The sequence below is a fragment of the Cupressus sempervirens genome, chromosome 4 (genome assembly GCF_028749045.1).
Source record: "Cupressus sempervirens isolate cs-2001-9-10 chromosome 4, ASM2874904v1, whole genome shotgun sequence".
Lineage (NCBI taxonomy): Eukaryota > Viridiplantae > Streptophyta > Pinopsida > Cupressales > Cupressaceae > Cupressus > Cupressus sempervirens.
This window is the reverse complement of record NC_143121.1, coordinates 881,509,081-881,531,769: the sequence shown is the minus strand read 5'-3', so window position 1 is coordinate 881,531,769 and position 22,689 is coordinate 881,509,081. Positions and strand designations below refer to the sequence as shown.

General features: G+C 34.1%; 1 protein-coding gene across 1 annotated transcript; it reads left to right on the top strand.

The window, feature by feature from the left end:
• Positions 1–200: 200 nt before the first annotated feature.
• On the top strand, positions 201–2,373 carry LOC149564207 (inorganic pyrophosphatase 1-like). The gene is made up of 5 exons (XM_089827278.1): positions 201–397; positions 1,350–1,471; positions 1,610–1,811; positions 1,920–2,056; positions 2,145–2,373. The coding sequence occupies exons 1-5, from the start codon at positions 263–265 to the stop codon at positions 2,278–2,280; spliced, it is 732 nt and encodes a 243-aa protein (XP_089683404.1). The 5' UTR covers positions 201–262; the 3' UTR covers positions 2,281–2,373.
• Positions 2,374–22,689: the final 20,316 nt, after the last annotated feature.

Below are 22,689 nucleotides of genomic sequence, written 5' to 3'. Positions count from 1 at the left end.
TAAAGCAAAAAGCAGAGCATGATTCGGAGCAGTTCATGTGAATATTCGCCTTTGAGTGGCGGGGATTGTTGAAAAATCATTGTCTGAAACCAGTGGTGGATTCCACGCACTTTTTCATTACACATGGTTGGAGTCGAATAATCTCCATTCCTTGGCATATTCCCACTTTTCCCTCCTCTATATTAAACCAATGGCTAATTGTTTTCTTCATTCATTCAGTTTCAATCTTGCAAGCTCCGTATCAGTTCTAATAGTTTTGAAGATGGACACCGTTGTGGTTTTTGATTTTGATCTCACCATTGTCGACTGCGACAGCGATCCGTGGGTGATCGAGCAGCTCGGAGCCACTCCACTCTTTGAATCCTTGCTTCCCACTCTTCCGTGGAATCCTCTCATGGTGAGCCGTTTTTGTTTTTGTGCACTGTCCGATGTTTCAACTGTATAGTTTTCAATTAGTTTTCACTCATGACGGATTAATGTTCTTGGTGCAAACTTTGTGATCAAGATTCGCCTGTGAAAGAACAGATTTTGGAAGGGGATTACAAAGTTTAGAAATCTTTGATGCTCTGTTTTTGTGCCCTGTTTTCAGTTTGGGCCTTGTGCATGTTGTTGTAAATCGGTCATTTGATTTTTTATTGACCCAATAACCTTTTTACTGCTAATCCAAGTTTTTGAATCAATCTTCCTTGACCCACTATTGAGTTTCTCGTTCTTTTTCAGTCTTGTTTAGAATTTGGGGTTCGCACAACAGAATGAAGGGTGAGCTCAAGTTTTCAATCAATCTTTATTTACCCATTGTTAAGTATGAATCTTTATTGGTCTATTATTGAGTTTTTCTTTCTCTAAATTCTTATTATAAGGTTGACTTGTAGGATAAATGGATGGGTGAGTTCAAAATTTCAAATCAATCTTTATTAACTTATTATTGAATTCTTTACTCTTTCTTGAAATTATAAAGAGGTTTGAAGTTTCTTTAAATTTCTAATGAAGATTGTAAATTTTATGATGCTTTGTCTCTGATAGGGTCGTGTGTTACTCTAAAATCTCATAGACTAGTTTGACTTCATGAATATTACTAGAAATCTTCATTTCAACTATTTTTATTGCTAATCCAGACTTTTGAATTGATCTTCATTGAGCTATTATTAAACTTTTCAGTTCTTGATTTTTCATTGTCTTAAATGTCTCTTTGAACTTGGGGCTTGCAAGATAGAATGTTGGGTTGCTCATCCAAACTTATCAATCAATCTTTATTGACCTATTTTGAATTTTTCAATCAATCTTCATCGATCTATTACTGACTTTTCCTTGGTTTAATATGTATTTTTTTTTAAATTTGGGCCTTGTAGGATAGAATGATGGGTGAACTACATGAACAGGGGAAGACAATAAGTGACATTGAAGGTGGGTTGAGGACGATTCCTCTTTATCCAGAGACCATCAAAGCAATCAAGTTTGCCTTCTCCTTGGGGTGAGTGATAGGGATTTTCATTTATGTTTTTTCGACATCCTTATTTTCATTTTTTTAGTTCTCTCTGAATTTGAATGAGCAAAGAGATTATAGTTCCATTTTCAATAGTTATGTAAATGTTTTGTTTTGTTTGTGTAGGTGTGATCTTCGCATTGTGAGTGATGCTAATGTGTTCTTCATTAAAACTATCCTTGAAACACATGATTTGCTCCACTATTTTACCGAGATAAAGTCAAACCCTGCATTTATTAAGGAGGATGGGAGACTGAGAATTTGTCCATTCCATCCTTTGACGGAAGATCCCCATGGTTGCAACCTCTGCCCTCCTAATATGTGCAAGGTCAGAGTTCTCTTCTATACACTTTTTACTAGAATTTTTTGTGGGTGAAGTCATAAAAATGATACATTTTGAAGTGTTTGTGCTTAATGTTTGTTTTGTGTCTAAAAGGGAGCAATCCTTACTGAAATGAGGAACTCCATAGAAAATGGATGGAACAAGCGCTTTATTTATTTGGGAGATGGAAGTGGAGATTTCTGCCCTACATTGAAATTAGCAGAGGGAGATGATGTCCTACCCCGAAAAGAGTGAGAAATTTAACCCCATATAGACATTTTCAACTATTTTCCATTTAAGAAATTGGATATATCAACTTATTTGATTTTTTTTTTATAGGTATCCACTTTCAAAGCTAATTGAGAAGAATCCAGAATTGGTGAAGGCCCAAGTTCATGAATGGTCCAATTCCAAGGATGTTGAGGATTTGCTCTTCAAGCTACTTAAACCTTTAGAAATAGATTTTTGTCTTTAATGTTTGTTTTCTTTTGTGTTTCTTTGATCGAGAGAATGAAACCATTCTCTACATATGCATCTTGTTTATAAAACTAGAAAGTTTGTTTGCTTATTTATTGGCCATGGACGAGTTTCTTTATTCACCAATTAAAATTGTCTTATATAAGTCTATAATTTAAAAAAATGTTTATCATTAGTTTTATGAAATTTTATGTAATGCAAAGTTTTAAGTATTTGGTTTGGGCTTACTATTTTAATTGATTTGGTGTTGAAAGTGTTGAATTTATGAATTAGAGTATGTGATCATTTTGACTTGTTTAGTATTCTTTATGAACTTATTTTTATTTGATCTTGAAAAGTGAAATATAATCTTTATTAAGATAACTCTCATCTATCGGTTTATCATTTGTATATCCAATTAGAATCCACTTGTGTAGATAAGATCCAAATCACTTGGAAGGCATGAAGTCAACATTCATGTTTCAAAACTCAAATTGTATATTTAGCCTAAGCTAAGCTAATTCATATTCAAGTAGTTGTTAACCGTTGTTATTCTCATTAATATATCACAACAATAAAATCTAAGAAGAAAAGTAATTTACTTTTTATTTCTTTAACAATTTGAATTTGTTTTGGAAAGATATATTATTTTGATATTTTTTTTTCCTACCTTGGAATAGTTGAAAATATGCAAGGAACCCTCTTAAAACAACACAACTTTCAGAAACTATAACCTTTTAATTATTTGAAGATTCAAATTCAAGTTAAATATTTTTAAGAGGATTTATATCCTTTAAAAATTAATATCTTTCAACTAATACACGATATTAGATGACCTTGAAACATTAATAGCTCTCAAATGATACATGATAATAGTTGAATATTTCACCAATCCTTAATTTTTCCATTCTATTCATTTGGTTAGTTTTCATGCCTATATGTACTCATATAGGCATACTACAAATAACAAGTGACTATTGTTTTCACTTCAAACTTATGGTTGTTCTACACTTCTAATGTTTAAATAGAAACACAAGATTCCTCTTGTTATAAAATTCTCATCAAAGTTTGATGGCTTTGTGCTCTCATAGATCTTAAAATAAATTAGGAAATTGATGCATCTTAATAGCATTGGGATTATTAGCTAAATAAGTTATCAACCATCATTCATTTGTGTCTTTATGCATCCATCTCCTCTAAACACCTAGAGGGGTATATGCAAGATAGTAGGGCATAATATCAAACATAAATAGTGAGGCGTGTTCTATATTTTTATATATTATGATGTATATGTTCTTAGTGGTGTATATTTTTTACTTGTACAAATCTATTCTTTAATTTTAGAGAGCTAGATGTACTATATTTTTATTTTTTTAATATTTGAGATTAGTTTTCCTATATGATGTGTATGCCTTATTGAGTGGATACATACATATTTATAGTTATCTTATGATGTATGGATGTTACAATTTATGTTTTATGTGTATCGGTTTGCTCAAAAACCCAAGAGAAATTAACCTAGTATGTTTCAATATTTTACTGAATATATTATTTAAAGTTTGTACAACATAAGATAACAATGCAAAGCAATATACACCTATACATAAAGTACACATAAGCAATTACAAATACAATTTTTATTTCCTCAAGGGTTCTATTGACATGAAAGTCTACACCCTTGCTTAAGGTATTACCCTTAAGCAACCTCGTGTAACATGGAAACGACCTCCAAGTGTGGGACTTGCACTTTGAGGTTGAATCTCTGAAGAAGGTCAGCTTCCTTACAATCAGGATGCACCTAATTACTTCTTGAGAGGAAAAGGGAGAAGGAGATGCATGAAATCAAACTACCTAATCTAATCTAGAGGGGGTGATACACCTAATCAAAATAGTTACAACTATGCCCTTGTATCCACAACACATCAATGAAAAGCCTAGATACATAGATCTTAACTCTATTCCACCTTCAAAGAATTCATATGCAGGCTTAGGACTAATCAAGTGCTGAACGGAAAGACATCTTGACAATACAACAATCATCAAAAGTGTAAACACAACATACAAACCTAATAAAAACTAGAAAGAAACATTCAAAACAAGGAAAAATACATGCACAAATCATGAATGAAAATAAAAGGTAACGAAGAGATATTTAATTAATGGAAAGCAAGGAATACAGTTGCAAAGCACAATGCTACTACAAGTAGACATGAAAGAACAGAGGAGAATCCTTAGAACATATTTACAACTACCTTTTATACAGTTCAAGCATAACTCTAATGTTTACATTAACTTCAAACCCCAACTAGGTGGACTTGAGTTGCAGAGGAGAGCAATAATTGGAGATCAGAAGAAATTTGATCAGATGCATGTCTTCATGTTGAAAATATGATCTTTGCTTGCAAATCTGGCCCTAAAAAGATAGAAACAACAATCATAACTGCATGGCTAGGTAGATAGATAACCATGGTGGCAGAAAGATGAAAATTGCATTTACTAGGCATGGAGAACACCAAAAAGTAGTTGCAAATGATCAAAAGGATCTAATCACCATTAACGAGCTTCTTTTGATTACATTCTCAACATGCTAGGTCATCCATGTCAGCAAGTCAATCGAAGTCAACCATTCCTTCTGCCATGTGGCCCTATATTCTTGAAACATTTCACCACCTTGCCCAACAATCTAACTGTTATATTGACCTGCATTCACATCTGTTCATGGCTTCATAACTTGTTTTCTCTGTTAACTGTTTGAACCTAGGAAACCAAGACCCTTCTTATTTCATGCTTGTCGGTGTTTTATAGCTTTTTATCTCCTTAGCCTTTTGAATATTGCAACCTTGCGCTCAACATGAAACTGACCTATAGTTCCCTCACAGTGGTTAGGGCCTTACTACTATTTAACCATGTGATGTTGCAAGACAATTATCTTTTCCCTTGTCGCTCCATCAAAATTATTAGATGTGAGGTCCCTTAATATCATGCAATATTGTGATAACTATTTGAGCCAACTATTTTGTGCCATCGCATCTTCGTGACTATCAGACATTAAGTAGGTTTTACCCTTGCAATATTGTAAACACGGTTAGGTTGACCCTCTTTACCATTTCACAACTTTGTGACTTGTTCTTTGACTATGGTTTCAACACCTACAATCATACAAAGACATATGGAATTGACTGTTTGATGCTCCATCACAACCATCTATCATAACTACATACCAAGCCCTTTGAAGCTATGACGATCACCCTTTATCATTGATCGCCCCACCAAAACTGCCAACCGATCTTTTCCATTAACTGTTACGAATGAGCGAAGCCATTACACTGACTGCCATCACACCATTGCAACTTAAAGCTTTAACCTCAATGTTAACCCTGTGATGGTATGCTCCATGTATTTTGTTGCTTCACATCCTTAAGCTTGGTTTGCCCCTTAACCTTCTGTGATAGTGCGATTGACACCTTTTTGTGACTTCGCCACTTGAATCGTTAACCCATCCTCTAACCCTATGAGCGAGCAAAAAAGGCATTTCGCAGCATCACCACCTCAACCCTAGGTTAGTCTTGACCACTTGCGACGCTATGAAAGCGCATGAATATGAACTATTGTGGTTAACTTTTGCATGATCGCAACTTGAATTTACTTAAAGTTGACATTGTTTGCAATCATGCAACTAATGGTTAATCACTCCATCACAACCCAAAACTGGATGCTAGCCTTTTGAGCTGCGAAACCGTGCTGACTGTTGAGATGACTGTGTCACAGCTTCGTGACCCCTTTGACAGTTAAGTAATGAACTAGAGCAATCAAGCGAAAAGAGGTTTTACATCATCACAACTTGGATTTTCTCATTTGATGCAAAGGGATAAAAGACTCAGGGGTATAAAAGAATGAATAAGGTTTTTTGTATCCCTAATGTGCTTTCATGACAATAAATGAATAGGGAAAATAAACGTGGACATGGTTGTCACGCTATATATTTGAATTTTAGGAAGGGGGGAAAAAATGGTTAATAGGTTCCTTCACATTGAGTCATATTTTTGAAGGTTTTGTTAATTAGTTTTAATCTTAAGTACAATTTCCATAATCATAAATGAATAACATATACATAATCTCATAAGAAGAAACATAAGTACAATGGATACAATGAAACACGTCCAAATAACATTCACTACACATGTCATAGAGTATGTAATAATGAATAAAAATACATCAAAATACAAGACATCATCCCGTAGGATCTCTAGATACAAAATGCATTAATACATAGATACAAAATCTAATTAGAAAGTCATTAAGATAAGAATAAGAATAATAATGGTACAAATCCATCAATGGAATATCCAACATTAGTGCCAATCTGTGGAGGAACCCAAATGGTAACAAGTCACTACCTCTCGACCGTGTAGTCATCTAATCAGGCTCCCACTCCCACTGTGTAGGGGAGATAATGTATGATCGACACATGGGTAATCAAACCACACAATAAACAACACAAATCCTATAGGAAAGGATCATGAAAGCTCTCTACAACAAGTGGTACTACTCATACGAAAAGGCGATCCCAGTGGTAACCCAAAATAAAAACATAAATATAAATATAAATATAAATAGAAAACCTAAGACACATATGGGGAAGTTCCATCACAAGAGTCAACTCTAAGGTTACCCTAGTAGTCTCTCTGGACCCCAAACCCCTAATGACTCTATGAAACACTAGTAATCCTTTTGTACAGATAAGGAAACTAATTATGCAAGATCACAATCAAGCATTTTCTCCCATTCTCATCCTAGCTTGTACTAGGGCTCAAGGAATGGGTAAGGAACACTTCATATATCTAATTCATTTAAAAAACCTGATTTAATGATTAATATTATCACTTAATTAAGTTACTCTTAATGAGTTACCCTGGCAGCCACTTAGGGCCCTAGTCCCTCATTGCAAGCCACTTCCCCTCTATACACCCAGATGACCTACCCTAATGCTCCATTCAAAATAATCTAAATAATACTAAAAACATTCTCAAAAACCATAACCATGAAAGCCATGAAAGTAAATTAAGGAACATAGGAAATAATATCACATCAACACAAGGATTCATTGTCCATCTCAATATAACATCTCATAGAATTATCCATACATAATGTATATCTCACAATCTCAAGAACAAACCATAAAATCTCATAATCACAAGAACAATGATAAACCAATATCAATAACATCCACCTCCATCATAGAGTACATCATAGATAGAGATAACCATTCAAATTATAAAACAAATCATAAGATAACATAATCCACAACACAATTATCCAAAAGCATACATCAATATAAATGATAACATAAGGTGACTAGGTGAATTAGACTTAACAAAATAATGGTTGTCACCCCTTTTGGTTAAAATAAATAATGGCTAGAACAAGAAAGGATTACTCACACTTACACTCCAAACCATACAAAGACTAATCGAAACATAAAATTGGCTATATCATTTCACATAGAAAATACAATCCCATAGTCTCTGGTGTACACTACTAATTGGCCAACTACATAACCCCCAAAACATCATAAAATAAAATACAACAAGATCATATATTTAAAAAAATATAAATAGTACAAGTTTAGTTTTGCAACAAAATTAATTTATTCCTAAAATTTGATTTGGCTATAAGAGTTTATGTTCAAAAAAATGAATGAATTCCTATGGTATAAGTGTAAATAAATTCTTCATATATATTAGATCACCATGATTAATTAATATTATAATGATATTGTTTCCAATAATTTATTGAATAATTTGATATTGAACTCAAAAAAGTATCTCTTTATTAAATATTAACTACATTAATATTTTATCAACTCTCACTATACCATATTATCATGTTATTGATTTATACGATCTTAGATTATAAATGACTTAGTTAATAATATAAAACATTAGATTAAATGTTATCAATCTTAGAGTAGTACTTTAACTTCCATATAAGTCCAATATTAATATTTAATTTCCATTGAACTCATAGTTCAATTATAAATAACTCAACTTAAATTATAATTATAATAAAATTATATACAATTTCAACTATTATGTCTACTAACCATAAATAAATAGTTATATAGCTAACTTCAAGTTATAACTTCATTTAAAACATAACTAAAACATAATTAAATATTTATTAACTTGAAACTATAATTGCGTTATAAACATCTAATAAAATTTATTCCACCAAGGGTTAACGAAACTTAGTTGTATAAATAAAAACATTCTTTTTAAAACTTATCAATAAAAATATTATTTATTTAATTTTTAGAATAAATAAATAATCATTATATTTTTTTATTAATTTTTATTAAAATCTGAAATTAATAATAACAATATGTCTATATACATATGTAAATAAGTATATATGTATGTGTCACATTATTTTCACGTGTCTATTTACTCTTCAATACATGCAAGATTATTAGATCAATTTTTGTAACATGCATTTATTCATTTTCACATGCATAAATATATTTGTTCCTTTACATGCATAACTACATTAATTTACATTTTTTAACATAATTTTTTTTAATGATAAATATATTTTATTTTATTTCTAAAATATGTAAATTTATATTTTCACATATAATTTTCTTAATTTTATATTTTTTCAAGATATAAGATTTAACTTCTAATTTGCATAATAATGCCTAATTTATCTTTTACTTTCAAATTATTTTAATTTTATAAATTATTTACAAAGACATTTAGCCAAACTCCAAATCATATGAATATTCATATTTTCTAATTATTTTGTATGTAATTTTTCTCAAGAACAACTTAAGGTTTTGACAAGTTTCACGCAACATGGTTTTGCTAATATTAAAATAAGTGGTTTTAGATTTAAGTTTTATAGAATAGTAAATTTGTTTTCTCTTAATTTCTCAAAAATAATATAACCCACAATTAATTTCCCTTTTAAATTTCATAAATAAAAATCATTTATAAATTTTAACAATCCCTAAAACATTAATGATTGGTTTCTAAATTATAAGTGTGCACTTAATGCTCAAGTTCATGTGGGATCTGATCACTATCCTATTTTCTTTGTTGCTGAGAAAGTTAATTTTCAAAAAAAAATTTCTTTCAGATTTGAAAAAATGTGGATTCTTCATCCTGATTTGGAGAGCCTCATTAAGGAGTGGTGGGATATCAAAGTTGAGGGTACAACTATGTTTAGAGTGGCTGCCAAACTGAAAAATGTCAAGAGGGATATTAAGATATGGAATAAAAATTCCTTTGGCAACATTTTTTAGAACAAAAAAAAGATTATGGAGGAGCTTAAAGATATTCAAGATAGGATTCAGGCTTATGGTTATGAGGTGGTTTCTAGGGAAGAGGAAAGCAACAAATTGGTTGAACTTCACAATATTATTTCCAAGGAGGAGATGTTTTGGAGACAGCATTCCCTTAAGGTCTTTTTGAAGGAAGGTGATCAGAACACAAAGTTCTTTCATCTTACTACCTTAAAGCATAGGATGGCCAACAAGATTTCCAAACTCAATATAGATGAAAGTTTGACTGATAATGAAGAGATTTTCAAAAAGGAGGCTGTGGAGTTCTTTGGTAGATTACTGCAATGTGACCCTGATTTGAGCTTAGATAAGCAAAATATGTTCTTGGAAAGCATTCCCTCCTATATCTCAGAGGCCCAAAACTTATCCCTTACCTCCATCCCTTCTTCAAATGAGATTTCTAAGGCAGCTTTCTCCTTTGAGGGTGATAAAGCCCCTGGTCCGGATGGGTTTCCCCTTTTATTTTTTCATAAATATTGGCATATCATTGGGACTGATGTTTGTAATGGTGTGAAGAAATTTTTTGGCATGAGAAATATCCTCAAAGAATTAAATGGGACCTTTATTGCCATGATTCCTAAGAAGCTGGGTGCTAATAGCTTGGATCAGTTTAGGCCTATTAGTCTGTGTAAATGTTTTTATAAGATTATTTCTAAAGTTCTTACTCTTAGAATTCTTTCTCTTCTTCCAGCCATCATATCTAGGCAACAAAATGGATTTGTGCTAGGTAGACAAATTTTGGACTCCATTATCCCAGTTCATGAAAATATTCATTCTCTTGTGGTGTCTAAGAAGGAACAGTTTCTTTTAAAGCTTGATCTCTCTAAAGCCTATGATAGAGTGGACTGGAATTTCCTTCTTAGGTGCTTGGAAGCATTTGGTTTTAATAAAAGATTTAGGGACCTTATCTTCATGTTAGTTTCCTTGGCTTCTTTCTTGGTGCTTGTAAATGGCTCCCCTACTTCTTTCTTTAAGGCTTCTAGGGGCCTTAGACAGGGGGACCCGATCTCTCCTATTCTTTTTGATATTTTGGCTAAATGCTTGGGGATATTTGTGAATAATATGGTGGTGAAAGGGTACTTTGTTGGCCTCAACCCTTCTTCCTCTTCTCTTATGTGTTTGCACCAACAATTTGTTGATGATTCTATTGTTTTGGGGGAGGCCTCAATGAGAAATGCTAGGAACATTAAGAAGGTGTTGACTAGTTATGGTATGGCTACTGGTCAAACTATAAACTGGAGTAAAAGTGTGATTTACTTTATCAATGTTAGTGAGGCAAGATAGTTAAAGATTAAAAGGATTATTGGTTGTGAAAGCGGATCCTTGCTAGGAACCTATTTGGGTTTACCTTTGGGTTTATCTCCTCCTAACAGCTTTTGGAATTCGCTAATTGATAAAATTCACTTGAAACTTTCTGGTTGGAAGGGTTATCTCCTTAGTTAGGCTAGGAAGGTTATTGTTTTAAAATCTATCCTTCAAAGTGTCTCGCTTTTTGTTTTGAGTGTTTTTAAAACTTTGAGAAAGTTTGCCCTTACTATTGAGAAAATTCAGAAGACTTTCTTGTGGACTAGTATGGAGACTAAAAAAAGACTTCCTCTTATTGCTTGGGAGAATGTTTGTATGCCTAGGGGTAAGGGAGGGCTTGGCTTGTGTAGGATTTCAACTATGAATAAACTTTTACTAGGTAAATTAATCTGGAGATGGCATAAGGAAGAGGGGGAATGGATATATTTGGGTTGATAAATATTAGAGGGACCACTTTGATTTTCAACACTTCCTTTCTTCTCATGCTGACCAAGGAAGTTCTCTAATATGGAAAAATGCTTAGAAATCTAAACATATCTTGAGGAGAGGGGTTAAATGGAAGGTGGGTAATGGAAGGAAAGTTCTTTTTTGGGAAGACATTTGGATCCTGGACTACCCTCTTTGTGATGATCCAAGGTGGAATGGGTATATGGAGCAATGTAAGAATCAGTATGGTTCTTTTGTGAGTGATTATTGGAAGGATGAATTGTGGGTGAATCTTCTAAGGGTGGATCATAATTTGGCTGAGCTTGCTAAGTGCTTGAATGCTTGCTTTCTTAACAATGACGAGGATGTTATGATTTGGAAATATGATCCCAGTGGTATGTTCTCTATTGCCTCTACCTTTTTTGACTCTTTTGATGATCATGATGAACCTTGCTAGGATAGGGCTTGGGTGAAAGGTTTGACTCCCAAAATTAATATCTTCTTTTGGATTCTTTTGCAAAATAAAATATTAACTCTTGACAATCTTAAGAAGAGAGGCTTTATTATTGTTAATCGATGTGTTCTTTGCAAGAATGATGGGGAATCGGTGGATCATTTTATGCTACATTGTCCCTTTACAAAGGTGGTTTGGGATAAAATTTGGAGTTTAATGAATATGGATTGGGTTTCGCATGCTACCATCTAGCTGTTCTTTTCTAGTTGGAAAGTTCCTTCTAAGAATGCTTTATTATTAAATTGTGGGACCTTATCCTTCCTTATCTATGTTGGGGCATGTAGAAGGAGTGCAATGATAGGATCTTTAGAGGGGTGGATTCCAATCCTGCTCAAGTTTTCCACAAAATCAAGGTCTTTTTGATTGAAAACATTAAAAATTGTGGATCTAAATAGAAACCTTGTAATGAGTGGGAAGATGGGGTGCTTAGTAACTGGAATTTAAGAAGTTTGAGTATGAGTATAAAGGATCCTAATCCTAGGGATAATTCTAGGTGGGATTGTCCTCTGCTGAATTGGTTTAAGATTAATTTTGATGAGGCCTCGAAAGGGAACCCAGGTAATGCAGGATGCAGAGTTGTTATCAAAAATTCTAATGGTGACTTTGTTGGTGGTATGGCTATACCTTTAGGGAATCAAACTAATCATGTTGCTGAAGCTTTTGCTGCTCTTCATGGTCTTATTTGTGCCAAAGGTATGAATTTGCAGAATATTTGGATAGAAGGGGACTCCCTTAATATTATTAATTATTTAAATAAAATTAATCCACCTTCGTGGACTATTAGTAATATTATCTCCAAGGCATTTAACATTATTAATTCATTTCAAAACTACATTATAACTCATAACTATAGAGAAGCTAATGGCTTAGCTGATTGGGCTTCGAATGTGGCATGTTTAAATAATCACATTATCATTTGGGAGTCATATAATACTCTACCTCTAGATGGCCGCGATTATGTCAATCATGATAAATGGAGATCTCTAAAAAAATCCTTTAATTACGGTGGTGTTAGCAAATTATGAGAATGACTCATTTGGTGTGAGGTGGGTTATATTTTTTAGAAAGGTGGGCAGCTCGCACAGATTCTGGGTTATTTTTTCCTTCCCTCTTTTCGGCAGTGGTTTGCGCAAACAATTTTTGGGTTCACAAAGAAAGAATACCAGTGTTTTCAACTCTATAAGCATGGGGGGAAAATGGAAAAGGGTGGAGCCGCCTAGTTGTGTAGAGTGGAAGAATAAACTAGAGGTGTGGGACATTCTTAGGCGTAGCTACTTCACTATTTACATGGAGAGGCTCAAAGGAAATAACCTTGCAATTATACAACAATTCATCAAATCATGCAAGGATGGCTCTATTATGGTCAAGAACTAGTGCATGGAGGTCACCAAAGAGGTCATTGCAGAGGCAACAAGGTTGGATATGGATGCGATAAATTTTTATAGGGAAAGGAAGCTCTTGATAAGGCCATTGACGACTTCATGGAGATAGAACAGGAGAGGAATCGATTGATTAAAATAGGTAACTCGTATTATAACTCGGCATCTATTTTTTGACCATGGCATTTTCTTCTCTTTGTGATTATGGAATATTTGAATCTGGATGGGAGATTCACAAAATTGTATGGTTATCACTTTATGTTGACAAATCATTTTTGACATGATATTAGGGTCAATTTCCCTTTTTAACTCCTGCAGTCTCTAAGTGTTTCTACATAGGCCATTCAAAATGACCCAAATGGAGAGCATGTCTGCCATGCAAGTCTCATGGTTTTGATCATGAACTTGTTAAAATCTAAAAAAGTTATCAAACCCAAGACTTTGAAAGGGGCTGATTAGGATACGAAAGGGAGCATTGAGGAAAAGGGCTATATGTTGACAAATCATTTTTGACATGATATTAGGGTCAATTTCCCTTTTTAACTCCTGCAGTCTCTAAGTGTTTCTACATAGGCCATTCAAAATGACCCAAATGGAGAGCATGTCTGCCATGCAAGTCTCATGGTTTTGATCATGAACTTGTTAAAATCTAAAAAAGTTATCAAACCCAAGACTTTGAAAGGGGCTGATTAGGATACGAAAGGGAGCATTGAGGAAAAGGGCTATGATTCTAAGACACAAGATGAAGCTGAAGAGGGTTTGGTTAGTTTGAAAAAGGGTTCGAGTGGAAGTTCAAAAAAGAAAAAGATTGATGAGGATGTTGATTCTGATCATGATTGGGAAAGTGACTTCGTGGAGGAAATTGTCAGAGACCATTACAAAAAGAAGAGTGGTGGCAAAGGTTGTCAAGCTGAGCAGACATCTGATCCTTCTTATGATGAGCCTCTAGCTTGACGAATGGAGAGGAAAAGAAATTCCTTAAGGTGACAGGAGGTTAGTAAAACAAAGAAGAATGGGGATTTTGACAATGAGGATGATGGAGAACAAGGGTATATCTCTGACTTGGGTGACAAAGCCAAAGGTGGGAGAGGGTCTTCTAAGGGTTTATTTGGAAATCCAAGTTCTATCATGAAGGAGATTAGTGTCCTCAAGCAACAAATGTAGTTGATGGGTAAGGAAATGGAACAACTAAGCAGAACTTCCAGAGGGGAGCGGACCTTAGGCTAACATATTGACAAGCTTTCAGAAGTCATAGGGAATGCTGAAGAAGTGAAAAATCTCATGCACAAGGTCCCTGTGATCGAAGCTAAACAAAGGGTAATGGATAAGGACATTAGTAGCATTCAAGGGAAGGTGTCCAAACTGGATACGAGGATGGGTAACATAGAGAATTTGGTCAAACAACTGCTGAATCATGTGAGTATTCTCTTGAAAAGGAATGAGCCTGATAAGGGCCAGGATTCCCATCAAGTGGCTAACCCTTAGGGACTAAGAAAACACACCCATGCTCACTCTAAGAAGAATGAGGAGATCAATAAGAAAGACAAGGTGAAGGCTGCTGCTAAAAATATGCAAACTCTGGTGGATCAGGCTGTTGACCTGATAAATACTTCTTAGCTGGTTGGTTGTTGTTCCTTTGTTGTTTTTTCTAGCTCTGTCTTTTGTGACCTCTTGGTTGTTTTTGTTGGAGGTTTGTTTCATGTTGTTGTTGGATACTTTTCACTATTGCTCTGTTATTTTGTTTATCTCTAGACTTCTATTGTTGTAAAGGTTTCAGGTCTTGTAAAACTTATTTTTACTTAATCAAAACAATCCCTAAAACACAATATGACATATTCAAAGAAGATAATCTTTTTAAAAGAAAGATTTGTATGGTTCTCAAACCCTACCTCAAATATGCAAGCAAAATTTCAAAGACAACACAAGCCCATAAACATGCGATCTAAAATACTTCTAAGCTTTTTAGAAATTATTTAACTTTCCTCCCCACAATTGCTCTCCTACAACTTTTCTACTCTAAAATGACCAAAAACCCTCTAATAAAGAGCCCTAATCCTAACTAGGGTTTCCTAATTTTTAATTTAATAAAGAAAACCACTTACTTTTAATTAAATATTAAATAACTTAATTTATTATATCTTTTCATGCACACTCAAAGTACTTTTAATTTAAAATATTATCTTCTTTCTTTTCTCCACTTTATTTATTTTACAAGACAATTTTAGAATCATAATTTAATATTAAAATAAATAATAATAATTAAAACCTATCATTTAAATACAATTCTAATTTAATTATTAGTAATTAAAATTACAATAAATCAATATTTACTCTATAACATTTTTTAAAAAATTAACTCAATTTTCCAATTTAAACTTTTAAATCAAATCTTTTAAATTAAAGCACACATTTAATTAATTTATAATTAATTAAATATCATCTGTTAGGATAAACCACAGATAGAAATAAAAACTACATGCAAATATAACCAATAACAGAAAATAATCGATGACACAAAAATGAACACAAGGCACCAAGATTTAATGTGGTTCACCCAATCCCTGGGCTACGTCCCCAAACAACAAGTCCAATATTATTACAATCTAGTGATTACAACTTGATTACAATCTGTAATCCCTTACAACTCAATACTGCCGCAAGAAGCAATTTTGCATCACAACATAATGAAAATACCTAACCCTAAACCCTTTTATACAAGTATTTTATCCATTTTAGGGTTACAACATGTCAGCCATATGTCGGCTACGACCCAAATTTTTTTTTACCCCACTAATTATGAAGTATGTACAGTACTTTCCTTATCAGTCACCATAATCTAACAATCTCCCACTTGGGGACTAATCAGGCTCCACACTAAACAACAATCTCCCACTTGGAGACTGATCTTGTAGCAATACCACTACCGCATGGGGCTCTCATTGGATCAAACCACCCTGGACTCTATTGTGCTTTGATGCATGTTCAGTCTAAAAGACCAACCAAAGTTGAAGAGGAGTTCAACTTCTCCCTTGTTACAACCTTTGTCAACATATCTGCTGGATTGTCATTTGTATGGATCTTCTCCAGCTTTAACTGTCCATCCTCCAAAACTGACCGAATGAAATGGCACTCCAACTATATATGTTTGGTCTTAGAATGCATAGCTGAATTCTTTGCAAGATGAATGGCACTCTGACTATCTGTGAAAAAATAATTATCCTTTTGAGGATGTCCCAATTCTTCCAAGAAGAACTGAAGCCATATCATCTCCTTGGTTGCCTTTGTAGCAGTAACATACTCTGTCTATGTAGTGGATAGAGCATTAATCTTCTGTAACCTAGAAACCCAGCTCACAATTGCCTCACCAACAGTAAAGACATAACCTGTAGTACTTCGCCTAGTATCAATATCCCCTGCCAAATCTGAGTCAACATAGCCCTGTAGATCAGTAGTAGAGCCTCCAAAGTGTAAACACTTACTGGATGTTCCTCTCAAATATCTGAGAATCCACCTAACAGCATTCCAATGCTCAAAACCTGGATGACTCATATACCTGCTAACAACTCCCACTGCATGTGCAATATTTGGCCTAGTACATACCATAGCATACATTAAGCTTTCTATAGCTAAAGCATAGGGTACTTGGGACATCTTATCCTCCTCTTCCTGTGTCTTAGGACACATCTCCTTAATCAATTTCAAATGACCAGGTAAAGGTGTGCTTACAGTTTTAGCATTCTCCATAGAGAAACGTTGCAACACCTTCTCAACATAATCAGCCTGAGATATCGTCAATGTTCTATTCTTCCTATCTCTACAAATTTTCATACCAAGGATTTGTTTTGTTGCCCCCAAATCCTTCATAGCAAATGCATGTGCTAACTGGCATTTCAACCCCTTAATATGATCCATGTTAGACCCAACTACAAGCATATCATCAACATATAAACATAAAATAATGTAGCTATCATCATCCAACCTCTTAAAATAAACACAGTAATCTGAATGACACCTATTATATCCATGCTCATGCATAAAACTGTCAAATTTCAGATAGCATTGCCGAGGTGCTTGCTTCAAGCCATATAAACTTTTCTTCAATTTGCACACTAAGTTCTCCTTACCTTTGACCTCAAAACCTTGTGGTTGAGCCATATATATTTCTTCATCCAAATCACCATGAAGGAAGGTTGTTTTAACATCCAACTGCTCTAAATGCAAATCTTCAGTAGCCACAAGACTTAAAATAGTACGAATAGAAGTCATTTTAAAAATAGCTGAAAATATCTCATCAAAATCAATTCCCTTTTTCTGTGCAAATCCTTTTACAACTAACCTAGCTTTAAATCTTTTCTGACCTCCTTCCTCTTCTTTCAACCTGTAAACCCACTTATTCTGTAAAGCCTTTTTACCTGTAGGCAACTTGCATAGATCCCATGTCTTATTCTTTAGCAAAGAGTCCATTTCATCTTTCATTGTAGACTTCCACTAAATCTTAGTATCCACCTGCATAGCTTCATCATAAATTTCAGGTTCACCAGCATCAGTAAGTAAAATAGAATACAAAGAGGGAGAAAATCTTTGTGGAGGTCTAATTTTCCTTGTTGACCGTCTAACATTCACTAGTGTGTGTGTTATTTTTTGGTGTGGTTGTTGCACATCATGAGGAATGGCTGGAACATCAGCTTTTGGAATATCATCCAACACTACATAATCATCTTCTTTCTTCTCATGTTGCTACAACAGATCTTTGTACAAAACTTTCTCATTGAATATGACATCCCAACTTCTAACAATTTTATGATTTTCAAAATTCCAAAGCCTATAACCAAATTCATTAATGCCATATCCAACAAAGACACATTTCTTTGATTTTAGCTTCTAGCTTGGTTCTATTTTCAGAGTCTATATGAGCAAAAGCTTCACAACCGAAGGTCTTGAGAAAAGAATAACTCACCTTCTTACCAGTCCATGCCTCCTCTGGAATACCACAACCCAAAGGAGTAGAGGAACCTCTATTAATCAAATATACTGCAGTATTGACAGCCTCTGCCCACATGTGTAAGGGCAACCCAACATGCAACCTCATGCTCCTTGGGTGCTCCATTATAGTCCTGTTCATGCGTTCAACCACTCCATTTTCCTGTGGAGTCCTTGGAACAGTTTTTTGTCTACGAATACCATTAGTGGAGCAATAATCTTCAAATTCATGACTGCAATACTCACCACCATTATCAGATTTGAGACATTTTAATTTCTTACCAGTCTCATTTTCAACCAAGCATTTCCATTTCTTAAAAGTTTGAAATACATCAAATTTCTGTCTAAGGAAATAAACCCATACTTTTCTAGTTGCGTCATCAATAAATGTAACATAATAATGAGAGCCACCAAGGGAAGATACCTGAGCTGGTCCCCATACATCTGTATGCACAAGCTCTAATTTCTCCTTTTTGTTTTCCTTCCCAGTCTTTACAAAACTCACTCTCTTTTGTTTTCCATACACACAACTTTCACAAAAATCCATATTAACACATTTCAGACCTGGTAAAACTTTCTTTGAATGAAGTACTTTCATACCTTTCTCACTCATGTGCTCAAGTCTATTGTGCCACAACGCTGTATCAGAATCTACATCAGCTATTTGTTCTCCCTGCTCAACTACAATGATTGTTCCTGAACATTCATTTTTCTCTGAAACAATCAAAGTAAAAGGAACAATATGACCTGTACAAAGATACAAGGTGCCTACTTTCACACCTTTTGCTACTACAAGGGAACCTTTTGAAACCTTCCAATTTTTATCATTAAAAGTAACTACACAACCCTCATCACCGAGTTTCCTCACTGAAATTAAATTCCTACTCAGCCTTAGAACATGTCTTACCTCATGTAGTAGCCAATGATTCCCATTCTGCAACTTAATCTTAATTTTTCCCTTTCCAAAAATTTGATAGGGTTCATTATCTCCCAAATAAACAAGCCCAAAATCCCCTTGGACATAATCAATGAAATAACCTCTATGAGGTGTAGCATGAAATGAAGCACCAGAATCTAAAACCCATGAATCATCTACACTTTCTAAAGACAGAAGCAAAGCATCCTCTTTGGATTTTTTACTTACCACATTTGACTCCTTGTCTCCATCTGATTTATCTCCTTCATTTTTCTTTCAATTTCAGCAATCTTTCTTTTTGTGCCCTGGTTTCCCACAGTACTAGCAATCATTTGGTCCTCTCGATTGAGACCTCCTCCCTTTTGACATTCCTCTTGATTTTCCATGATTTCTAGAGTTATTTCCTCTCTCAGTCATTTTCCCCCTACTTTATGCATTCAAAGCACTTCCTGATGTAGATCCACCTGAGGATTTCCTACGAGTTTCCTCACTCAAAACACCGATCACATCATCATATTTTAGGGTACTAGATCTAGGAATAGAATTACTCACTGCCATTACCAAGCCATTCCAGCTTTCAGGCAAAGAACACAAAATCAAGAGAGCCCTAATTTCTTCATCAAAATTGATACTCACAGAAGATAATTGACTAGTAATAGTATTAAACTCATTTAAATGATCTGCAACAGATCCACCTTTTGCCATTTTCATATTAAATAAATGCTTCATGAGAAATACCTTGTTTGAAGCGGAGGGCTTTTCATATAGTGTTGCTAGGGTTTTCATCAAATCTTTTGTTGTCTTTGCTTTTGTAATATTAAATGCCACTGATGGTGCCAAGCATAACCAAATGGTTTCGAGTGCCTTTCTATCCAAAAGATCCCATTCAGCTTCTGACATAGTTCCCTGATTCTTGGCTTTGCCTTCCAACGGCTTCCATAAATCCTTCTGATATAGATAGTCTTCCATTTGCATCTTCCATAACTGGAAGTTCTACCCATTAAACCTGTTAACCCTCAGCTTACCCTCATCTGCCATCTCTCCCACTCAACCGTGAGACTCCCACTTAACCGTGAGACTTTCCTGCAGAGGATAACTAAAAGACAAGCTCGCTCTGATACCACTTGTTAGGATAAACCATAGACAGAAATAAAAACTACATGCAAATATAACCAATAAAAAAAAATAATAGATCACACAGAAATGAACACAAGGCACCAAAATTTAACGTGGTTCACCCAATCCTTGGGCTACTTCCACCAAACAACAAGTCCAATATTATTACAATCCAGTGATTACAACCTAATTACAATCTGTAATCCCTTATAGCTCAATACCGCCACAAGAAGTAATTTTGCATCACAACATAATGAAAATACCTAACCCTAAACCCTTTTATACAAGTATTTTATCTTTTTTAGGGTTACAACATGTCGGCCATAATATGTTGGCTACAATGTTGGCCATGACCCAAATTTTTTTTTACCCCACTAATTATGAAGTATGTATAGTACTTTTCTGATCAGTCACCATAATCTAACAATCTCCCACTTGGGGATTGATCAGGCTCCACACTAAACAACATCATCATATTTTAATAATTAAAAAATCAAATAACATTTAATAATTTGAATATCATAAGATTAATTCAAGCATCATAATTAAACCATTTATCTAGTGACTCACATAGGCAAACCCACGTAAAAGCAAAATAAATAAAAACTAGCTAAAATCAAAATCAAACAACACACACAAAGAAAAACTCACGGGTTTAAAAGGGTAGGTAGTCAAATATATGTCCTCTTTCTCAGGACACATAATTAGGCTTTGGTTAGGACTGGATCTTAATATTATCTCTTTATTTTTACCATTGAGTTATTACAATAGGGCACACTCATCCTAGTAATTCATGGAAGTCAATGCCTAGTACCTGCAATGTGCATAAAAGATGAGCATGTACATATATACACACACACAATATATATATATATATATATATATATATACATATGTATATATATCTATATGTATATATACATATGTGTGTGTGTGTGTGTAAGCTAAACATGCAATGGCGGCGAGTGGTGCATTGTGTAGATCCTGACTTGTAGGTCACTATGATTCCCTTCCTCAACCACATCATGAAATATAAAATAGACATGCACACCATACACATGCAAGTAGGGGGTAAGTATAATCAATAAATTACGAGTATAAGTAGAATTATATTCTAATGTATCATCATCATTTGAATGTATATCATACTACATCATTATGGAAATAATTACATTTACTAAGAGTATTAAAGCATCATCATTTTGAAGGTAATCATAATCATCAAATAGGCACATGAAAGTTTCATCATGTTAGAATTATTTTAGAATACTTAAGAGGGGTGGAAGGAGGGGGGAGGGGTTGCGGGTTCAATCAGTTATCCTCAAGTCCAAATATTCCAAATAAAATTTTCACCACTTTTAACAACTCAAATTTACTCACTAGTCCACTCGGTCTCTATATCATCTTAACAGTAACATAAACTTGTAGTTCAATGTCCCACTAGTAACCTACTTGCATAATGTAAAGCAATAAGCAATAAAACACATCAAATACCATTCACACAAGTACAACACTAGGATTTAATGTGGAAACCCAATTTGAGAAAAACCACTAGTAACATGCTACCAACTTTTTTCTCTTCTGAAGTGAGCTCAGTTAAGAGGCAACCTTGTTAAAGGATTTAATCACCCTACTAGGAGTGGCATTGTTAGAGGTCTTAAGAACATCCCATTAGAATGTTGCCTTGATTAAAGGATTTACAAATGATTGTTAGGTCAACCTTGATTAAATAATTTTAACTGATAAAATGGCTAGAAAGTAAAAAAATGTTGATTTGATAAATGCAATTGAATTTGCAAATATATATCACAATGTAGCTCAATTTTTGATCCACTAATTGGCCTCCATTTATATCGCCATTGCTGATTTTCTTGGAAACCCTTCAAGAAATCACACTTCACCTCTTCTCAACTCTTCACAACCTTCTTTTCAAGTTCATTAATTGACAAAATCAACAACTACTAACCTCTCTAGGTTATCCTTATGCATCCTTAAATATGTAACTTTGATACTTTTTCATTTAAACATCACCATTAATCTTAGGGTTAAGTCAGATTCATCGAATCCTTCCATCATTTTGTTTCATCTTCCTTCTAGATACTTTTCAAAAATTCTCTATGAATCCATGCCTAGGAATGGTCAAACATACTTTATCATGTATTAAATGCTCCAGCTCATCAATACTTATCCTCATGTGCTTTGACTAATCTAAAAATTCAATTGTGTTGGTTGGGAGTCTAAACTCCTTCACAAACTATCAAATGCTATCACTTGGTAAATATTGTGTTCCTCGAGCTTGATCATCCCTAGACAACTCGATCAATACTAACTCTCTTGCTCAACATGCTCTGTCTTTTATGATACTTAGTCAACACTATATTTTCTTGGCTTCTATTACCACTCGGCCGACACTAGCACAGATCGGCTTCAACTATAAGTTCCTTAATCTT